General features: G+C 39.3%; 1 protein-coding gene and 1 long non-coding RNA gene across 2 annotated transcripts in view; one reads left to right on the forward strand and one right to left on the reverse strand.

The window, feature by feature from the left end:
* The window catches only part of LOC124956549, a 7854-nt gene extending 1179 nt beyond the window's left edge, over positions 1-6675 (reverse strand). The window contains exon 1 of the long non-coding RNA XR_007103289.1: positions 5050-6675. This is a non-coding gene — a long non-coding RNA (uncharacterized LOC124956549). The remainder of the gene's footprint in view (positions 1-5049) is intronic.
* The window catches only part of LOC124956543 (cytochrome P450 18a1), a 4629-nt gene continuing 660 nt past the window's right edge, over positions 6032-10000 (forward strand). The window contains exons 1-5 of the mRNA XM_047512500.1: positions 6032-7300; positions 7730-7851; positions 8064-8493; positions 8833-9097; positions 9798-10000. The exon at positions 9798-10000 is cut by the window's right edge and continues 660 nt beyond it. Coding sequence (XP_047368456.1) covers positions 6928-7300; positions 7730-7851; positions 8064-8493; positions 8833-9097; positions 9798-10000 — 1393 coding nt within the window. The 5' untranslated portion in view covers positions 6032-6927. The remainder of the gene's footprint in view (positions 7301-7729; positions 7852-8063; positions 8494-8832; positions 9098-9797) is intronic.

Here is a 10000-nt window from a genome sequence, read left to right on the forward strand (position 1 = left end):
TATAATCTCGCCATTAGATCGCGACTGGCGCGGACGGACGGGAGGACGGAGTGGGGAGAGGGGGGGGTGGCGGGTGATTGGGTTGGATTGAATTGGTGATAGGGATGGATGAGAGAGATTAAGAAATTAAAAAAAGAAAAGGAAAAAGGTTAAAAAAATGAAACATAATAAAAACGGGAGAGGGAAAATTGGAAAAGAAAAAAAAGAAAAAGTAAAAAGAGAATAGAAAAGATAACATAAATGAAAGAAGAAAATGAATCGTTCTATTCTCGGCTATATATATATATATATATATATATATTCGATCTTTTAAATTTGACGCTTATGGTACTTCGCGTATGTAGGAACCCTGTCGTGTATGTCGGGTTCATTGACCGACCGCCGACCTTTTACGAGCACACGAAGGATTCTGGATCAAACGGCTCCGACTATGTATCCCCACGAGGAAGAGACCAGCCTGTGTTTCAATTAATAAACGAAAAGAAGACACACTTGGTTACGAATTGGTTCGTTTACGAACACGGTGGAACGAAGATTGCGGTACGAAAGATTCAAGAGGCTTCGTTAATTGACATGTTAACCCTTTAAAAACGACGCAGTTTGAACGAACAGACACGATTTACTATGAGATCATGTAAAAGTTATTAGATACGTACGTGCGTGCGTGTGTGTGTGTGTGTGTGTGTGTGTGTGTGTTAGTCTCGAAGGAGACTCAGATGAATTTTCAAAAAAGAAGAAAAAGAAAAAAGAATGTACGATAACAATTAATTTTTGTTCGTTTCTCTTTCTCTTTCTTTTCTTTTTTACTTTTTTTTTTTTTTAATTTTTAATTTTTTAATTCTTTTTAATTTCGATCAAAATTATGTTACATTTAATGTTAATTGTAGAACGTAAAGAAATTCTTATTATATTAGTTATAGAAGGTTATAGAGCGAAACGTGAGTGAAACGTGATACTCGTATATGAAGTTTCTAAAAAAAAGTACAGATTTGTTAAATTAAATGGAAAAAAAAAAAAAAAAAAAAAAAAAAAAAAAAAAGAAAAAAAAAACCAAGGAAAAAAAATATTAAAAACAAAGAACAAATAAATGAATACATTCCTTCGTTAATCCTCTTAAAATGATAATTTCTATTACGTATATATATATATATATATATATATATATGTATCTTAATTAATGCAATTGCATATGAATATCATCTATTGGTTCTATTAAATATAATAAATATTTAATTTCATGAAAAAGATATTTTATCGGTAGATAAACCTTTCAATTATAATTTCTATCGTTTAATATCCTTTTTATTTTTTATTTTTCATTTTTTATATTTCCACGAGGATTTCATTTCTATAGATAATCAAAAGATTAAATCGAGTAAATACAATGGTGATTCCGAGAGTATAGGCGACTTTCGCGATAGTTTCACGCCGTAGTGGAAGCCCGAAGAGCGTTCGTACGAGAAAGAAGAGACATACTCTTCTCGTTCGATTGGAAGAGAGTAACACGTCCTCCGCATGGACGGTCGTTCACCCTTGAAGCGATCACAGACGGAGCGTAGACCGCGTTTCTTCGTCTCCCTCTTCTTTTTTTATATTCTCTTTTCCCCCACCCCTCTCTCTCTCTCTCTCTCTCTCTCTTTCTCTCTCTGTACCCCTCGTATTTCCTTCCTACCTCTATTTCTTCGTATTTACATTCCACGTAAGTACTTTACTCACTCACTTACTTATTTAAATTTTTTACTTTACCTCTTTACGTCTTTCTTATTCGTCTTATCTACCATTCATCCTTATCTACGTTCATCTTCAACGATTGATGTCAAGAGAAACGAAGCTATGCTCCTCCTCCTCCTCCTCCTCCTCCATCTCCTCCTCCTCCTCCTCCTCCTTCTCCTTCTCTTTCTTCTCAACCCCGTTCAATCTTTTCATGGATGAAATCATCTTATTTTATTTCTTTAAGTTTCACGACTATACTATTTTTCCTATTGTAACTCAACGAACGCGTTCCTCCCCGCTTTCATTCACGTCCAAGGAAGCAAAAAGATAAAAGAAAAAAAGACAAGATCCGGAGGAAGAAGAGATCTTATCGCTAACGCGCTCGCGCGATCATGCTCGTGCGCTCTTACTTGTACTAGTGTTCGCGTTCGCGCACTCGCCGGGCTTGGGCTTCGGGCTACGGGCTCTCATATACAAGGAGAGTTCATTCAACTTTTTACCTTCACGAGTAAAACAAAACCGCGCTCCTTTTCACGATATTTCCTTTCATTTTTAACGAAAAAGTATCGCGTCAGCGAGTAAGTCGGTTCTGCTGTTTTCTTTTCTTCTCTTTCTTTTTTTTTCTGTTTGCTTGTTTATTTGTTTGTTTGTTTGTTTGTTTGTTTTTTTTTTCCTTTCTTTTTTTCTTTCTTAAAACGTCCACACTTTGCTTCACAATCATGAAATCAGTCGAAAGACCAACGAGAGATTTACTTCGACTTTGAGAATTTTCTCAAAAGGAAAACTTTTTTCCCCATTTCTTTCGTCGTGTTACGCTTGCTCCGTTGGCTCGCACGAAAGAAATAAAAATTATTATCTTTTCGTTGTCATAGCGGTTCTTTTCAAATTAATTTTCGTGCTTTAATGATGTAAAATGATCAAAAAAAAAAAAAAAAGAAAGAAGTAAAGAAGAAAAAGGAAAAGCACTACGGCGATGGATATAATTCAGGATGATCGAAAAAATTTGTATCATAGAAGATCAACGTGAATCATAGCGAACGATATATATATATATATATATATATATATATATATATTTCGTTTATATTAAAAATATTTCTGCAAAAATATTTCTATCGTACATCGTGAAAAAGTAGAAATCTTAATTATGCATGTGCGAATTAAAAATCATTCGTTCGTTTGTTAAATACCAATAAGAATTTACTTTTTAATTCGTCGTCAAACGGACGTTTTTTAATCTCGTTTGACGCATACAAAGTATCGATATGCTCCTTGAGGATGATTGAAATGATCATAGCTAAGATGAGAATGAGAGAGAAAGAAAGAGAGAGAGAGAGAGAGAGAGAGACCGTGTCCTCCTCCTTCACTCATTCTCTCATCTTGAACGTTCCTTTTCCAGGAATCGATACCTCTTTCCCGTGGTACGAAGAAATCGACGAAGAAAACGACAATGAAGTATCAACGAAGAAGAATCGTCACGTCGACGTCGTTTTGGATCAACGACCGAGGAATGCAATCTCGAAAACGTGTGTTGCATTCTTAGAGAGTAAGCTCGTGTGCTCTGGTATCGCCATCGCCATGATTATTTGCTTGGCTACGCCTACGATTAAAGTTAAAAGCGCATTATCCCTAGATCCATTATTTCGAATATGTTCGCGTTTCTCAGATTTTTTTTTCTTTTCATTGCTTTTTTTCTCTCTCTCTCTCTCTCTCTCTCTCATTTTTCTTTTTTTTTATAATGATTTCCGTCCGAGAATCGGCTTTCTGCGTAACATACGAATACCATTGTAATCCGATTCTGTAGGTGTTTCGAGTGTCTGATGGAATGATTATATTATATTATATTATATATATATATATATATATATATATACATGCATACATATATATATATAAACATTGAAAAATTGATTGATTGATCGATCGATCAATCGTAGAAGAACAGGAAATGATTGGATTAGATTTAGAATGAATTCGTTCAAATCACTTAGAGATGAGCACGTGTAAGCAAGAACTTATATTGGGGTTTAATTCGGGCATTAATTTGGGCATTAATCTGATGGTTCCTGGATTATAAAAAGTTTTCGAGAATAGCAAATGGCCTTCGGGTCATCATCGCTCACTCGTTGCTGTTACAACACCGATAAGAAGGTGTCGTTGCTCCGAATAAAATCATTGCCGTTCTTCTCAATCGCAATAATAATCTTTCAAGGATCATACGTATACGAACGTCCAGAACGACCGTAGCGATGACGACATCGCTATCGAATCGCAATAAAATGTTTCTTTTTTTTTTTTTCTTTTTTTTTTTCGTTGAAGCGCGAGTAAGTAAGTAAGTACGTGCCGAGTAAAACGAAGGATAATGATAAGTCGCATGCGATGTAAATCGGTTATCGACGGCACCAATGAGCGAGAGAGAGAGAGAGAGAGAGAGAGAGAGAGAGAGAGAGAGAGAGAGAGAGAGTTATCGAGTGGCTACCGGTTAAACGTCGTTTAGAGAATTAAAAAAAAAAAGCAGTATATTTAATTGAGAGAATAGAAACAATAATTAATTAATTAATTATTTATTATTGTTCTTTTCTTTTCTTTTCTTTCTTTCTTTGTTTTTTGTTTTGTTTTTCTTTTGTTCTTCTTCTTTCTTCCCTTTTCTGTGCTTTTTTTCTTTTTTTCCTTCTTCTTCTTCTTATTTTTTCCTTTTCTTTTCTCTCTTTTTAAATCATAATATCCACGAACGAAGTGACTCACTCACCCTTAGAGGAGAAACAGGTAGGGAACGGAAGGAGAGCGCGCTTTTCGCCAGTTATGGCGAGGATGGACGAGCATTTTGCACGGCCTGTAGGCCGGTATCGTTTGTCCGAATGCGGTTCCCCTTATTTGGACAGGTTGCACCGTACCGGACGAATAAATATACACAAATAGGTCAGACGTTCTTCGTAACGTGCTTCTCTCGTGCGTGGTTAGTACCAAAAATTTTCGTCCATTCGTATTTTACGATTCGTTAAAGTGATACCTCGTTATCGTTTATTTACGCGTTGATACCACGTCTAAATCATTAAATAAAAAAGAAAAAGGAAAAAAAGAAAACAAAAAAAAAAAAAAGGAAAAAAACGTCTACGATGATTAAGAACGACGATCGACGGAAATCTTTAAATACGTTCGTCGTTTCTTTAATTAAATATTATTATTTCGTTAGCTCAACACTTATAAATGTATCCGCACAAAAATTTTATTTTTTTTTACGTACATACATACATATATTAATACATACATATATATATATATATATATATATATATACATACGTAACATACGTACATACGTACTCGTGTGCCGTACCGTATGATTTGACTTCGTAAGTTATAAAACGTGCGTGAGGGAGATCATTGGTTGAAATATTAAACATTTGACACATCGGGATTACGAAATTACACGAACGAAACGATCGCTCGATATCAGGACGTTCGACGTTACCGATGAACCAATCGTCGACGCCTCTTTCGAGTTAAATAACAATCAATAATAAAAATAGAAATGGAACTCAAAATTTGCACACTTCCTTTTGACAATCCGCACTATAATTAAATGCGAGAATAACGTCGTAATAAAAAGGCGGAAGATATATTGCCATTATATGGCATGAGGATTTTAATATACGAAAATATTTTATCGGAGCGGACGACGCGCTCACTAGCGCCGCATCGCGCCGTCTGAGTGCTCGAAGCGGTTCTCCGTGGCGAGAAGCCACATTTACCCCCACCATTCAGCAGAGGGACTCTCTCCGGACTTTGCGGGGTCCGTCGCGGGGGGCCCGAGGGTTTGGTCCGCCCTCGCACCCTCGCTCGTGTTCTGCCCACCACCCTCGTGGCTGACGATCGTACTCTCTGCCCCTTTCTCCCCTCCCCTCTTGAGTCCTCACTACTGTACGACGTGACGAAGCCCGAATGATCTTCTCAACGTGTGCTACTGCAAACGTTGCTGTTGCTGCTGCTGTTGCTGTTGTAACTGTTACTCTTTCTGTTACTTTTGTACTGTGCTATGCTAAGGTATTCTGCGTTCTATCGTGCCTCTTCTTCGTCGTGCCGTACTTTTCTATTGTATATTGTGCCATGTGTACTGTACTCTGCCGTACTGTTCTGTGATCTGTTCTGTTGTACTGTGTTATGCTATGCTGTGCCGTTCTGTGCTCCTGCTGCTGCTGCTGCTGCTGCTGCTGCTGCTGCTGCCGCCGCTGATCTACGGGGCGCCCCCACCCCGCCGCACAGAGGGGCCGCCGTGGGGCCGCTGCCTGATGAGTCACTATATAAGACAGGCAAGGACAAGAAGGTGTATGTTAGTACACACTCAATCCTCCCGTGGCTCGCACGACTCCCGACGTGACGAGCGCCGGCGAATTCGGCTGCGGCTGTGACCGACTTTTTTCTCTCTCTCTCTCTCTCTCTCTCTCTATCTATCTATCTATCTCTTCTTCTCCTCCCTTTCTCTCTTTTTCCTTTTCTCCTCTCTTTTCCCTCTTCCTATCTCTTTCTCTTTCTCTCTCTCTCTCAATCTTAGTCTCATATCACCTATTCCTCTCTCCGTCTCTCTCGCTCGCTCCTATCAGTCTCTATCAAGAGCTCTCTCCCCCTCCCTTTTAACCAACTCCATATATCCTCTCTTTTCGTTTGGCGTACTCCTGATCGTTTCACGCGAGAGTGGCGAGCGAGTCGCCCGCCGACGAGGATCGGTAGTTGAGAGAGTAGTATCACGGATTGCGATCCTCTGAAACGCACGCGCACGCTTTCGAGGATCGCCCGAAAGAGAGAAGAGTCGCGTGCTAGAGCGATATATCGGGAATCGGCCTTTTCCATTTCTTATCTTTTTTGTTGTTGTTGTTTCTTATTTTTTTTTCGCTATTTTTTTTTTTTTTTTTTACTTTTTTCTCTTTTTTCTCTTCATTCGTCTTTGAGAAAAAGAGAGGGGCCCCTTACCTCATTCAACGATATATATATAGATACATATATATATATATATACACATATATAAAAAATATATATATATACACACACAACATATATATATATATATATATATAAAATTGGTGATACCGCGAAGCAACAAACACTTGAGTGTATATCGTTACGGTACCGATCGATTGTATCGAGTATTAGTTATCGACTATCGTTCACACTACAACCGGGATCTATTTATCGACAAGAAAAAGACGAACTCGACAATATGTTGGTGGAACACGCGGCACAGTGGATCTGGAAAGCGATGGGCGGCACCAGGATCGAGGCTCTATACACCCTCCTCGTGTTCTTGGGTGTACTCCTGATTGTGAGGTGCATTCAGTGGCTGAGGTACATCCGTACCCTACCGCCCGGCCCGTGGGGCGTGCCAGTCTTTGGCTACCTACCTTTCCTCAAAGGGGACGTCCACCTACAGTACGGCGAGCTGGCAAAGAAGTACGGCTCGATGTTTAGCGCACGCCTCGGAACACAACTCGTCGTTGTTTTAAGCGATTATCGGGTTATCCGCGATACTTTCCGTCGCGAGGAGTTCAGCGGTAGACCGCACACAGAATTCATCAACATCCTCGGTGGATACGGTGAGTGTACAAACGATCATTATATATCATCGATAAGTTTTTAACTAATCCGAGATACCATTCGTTAGTTTCGTGAAAATTGTCCTTTTGCATTCTTCTTTTCTATTTTCTTTCTTTCATCTTCTTTCTGTTTTTTTTTCTTTTCTTTTTTTACTTCTTACTCTTACTTCTGAGACTTCGCGAATATCGATCGCGATAGATCGCGATAGATCGATGGATCGATCACAGTCTATTTTAGCGCATCGTTTCCACACCTCTCTCGTTTCAACTTCTCGGTCAATGCTAACTCGTACTATGCGATGTTGTAATCGATCGTCCGCGCGATAGGTCGGACTGATCGGCACTGATGTCGCGAAAACGAAACGAGTATCCGCGTGTACCGCATACGTGAGTTCGCACGGCTTAGGATCTCTTTATTCTTTTTCATAGGTGTCATTAATACCGAGGGAGCTATGTGGAAGGATCAAAGAAGGTTCCTTCATGAGAAACTTCGTAGTTTCGGAATGACTTACATGGGTGCTGGAAAGAAGATCATGGAGTCTAGAATTATGGTGAGTTTTAGTATCGATCGATCAAAATGTTCATTATCCATTTTTCATTTTATCTTTTCTTTTTTTTTTCACCCCTCTCTTCGTTTCGATTATCGTTATCTCGATCGTGCAAAAAACGAATTTTACATATATATATATATATATATATATCGATGTCGATGACCGTGAAATGTTAAAATAACGAACGAAACGCGATCGCGATTTGATTACAGAGAGAGGTCGATACTTTTATCCAAGGTTTATTGTCGAGACAAGGAGCACCGACGGACGTATCACCTTCCCTCGGTATGTCGATCAGCAATGTGATTTGTTCGATCATCATGGGAGTTCGCTTCCATCACGGTGATTCGAGATTCAAAAGGTTCATGGATCTGATCGAAGAAGGATTCAAGTTATTCGGCAGTATAGCGGCTGTTAATTTTATCCCGATTATGCGTTATCTTCCTTGTCTTCAAAAAGTTCAAAACAAGATCTCGCAGAATCGTGCCGAAATGGCTGATTTCTTTCAAGAAACGGTCGACCAGCATCGAGTCACCTTCGACGAGAACAACATTCGCGATCTCGTCGACGCTTATCTCTTGGAAATCCAGAAGGCTAAGGCCGAAGGACGCGAGGCACTGCTGTTTCAAGGCAAGAATCACGGTGAGTAATCGAGATCGTTTGTTCTGAAAAGAAAGAGAGAGCGAGAGAGAGAGAGAGAGAAGGAGAGGGAGAAGAAAAAGAGACAAAAAAAAAAATAAATAAATAAAGAAAAAATAAAGAAAAGACAAAATCAATACGTATTATTTCCGGTGTAATTTTTTTCTTCTTCTTCTTCTTCTTCTTTTTTTTTTCTTCTTTCATGTTTTGCTTTCATTGTTTCTTTTTTTTCTTTTCTTTTTGTTTGTTTTTTTTTTCTTTTTCTTTTCCTTTTTTTTTTTTCTTTCTTTCTTTTTATTTTTTTGCCTCTAAAAACTCCGTTTCTCATTTCCCCATTCGCAGATCGTCAAATGCAACAGATTCTCGGAGATCTTTTCTCCGCCGGCATGGAAACGGTCAAGACCACATTGGAATGGGCAGTGATTCTCATGTTGCACCACCCCGAGGCTGCTAAAGCGGTACAGGAAGAATTGGATCAGGTAGTCGGAAGATCGAGAATGCCGGCATTGGAGGATCTACCGTTTCTTCCGGTGACCGAGGCAACGATCCTCGAAGTTTTAAGAAGATCGAGCATCGTCCCGTTGGGAACGACTCATGCTACCACAAGGTGAGCGAACAGTTCAGAACATTTTTTTTCATTGTCTTGTCTTTTGATATCGATACAAAAAAAAAGAAAGAGAGAGAGAGAGAAAGAAAGGAAAAAAAAGAAGAAGAAGAAGAAGAAGAAGAGTAAAAGTTTAATCGGCGTGTCCGTTCGATTGGGCGGGAATTCGAATCGGGATTTCACAACTGACCACTCGGTCTTCCTTCTACGAAGGCGTTCCGCGTGTAGTCTGCTATAATGTCGGAATCTCGTTCGTTCGCGATTGCCGATTATTCGGCAAGCAAAAGTGAAAGCAAAGGTGCGTGGCCCCCTGTCTGCTTTTCGGCCGGGCCCACCTTTACTCGGGCTTGGTTGGTTCGAGGTCGACGACACCGTTTCCATCGTGTGCGCGAACAAAGGAGCCAAGAAATCCAAGAGACGTATCGTGCGGTCGTGTTTCATTGCTCGAAAGTGAGAAACTACATTATTAACTTACTTAAGTGTACACGTGTCCGCCATTAGAAACGACAAAGATATCACGCCTCACCATTAATCTCTCGTTAGACGATTATATATCGACTTGTTTATTTTTCCTTTTCTTTTCTTTTGTTTTGGTTTTATATATATATATATATATATATATATATATATATATGTATATATTATTTATTCAAAAGACTCCCTTCTCTTCTTAATCACCCACCTTGTTAAATTTATCTTACAGGGATGTAACATTGAACGGTTACACGATACCGGCTGGCTCACAAGTTGTACCACTATTACATGCAGTACACATGGATCCGGAATTGTGGAATGAACCAGAGGAGTTTCGTCCTACTCGTTTCCTTTCCGCCGAAGGAAAGGTCTGTAAACCGGAGTATTTCATGCCGTTTGGTGTCGGTAGGCGGATGTGTCTCGGCGACGTGC

This window comes from Vespa velutina, chromosome 22 (genome assembly GCF_912470025.1).
Source record: "Vespa velutina chromosome 22, iVesVel2.1, whole genome shotgun sequence".
NCBI lineage: Eukaryota > Metazoa > Arthropoda > Insecta > Hymenoptera > Vespidae > Vespa > Vespa velutina.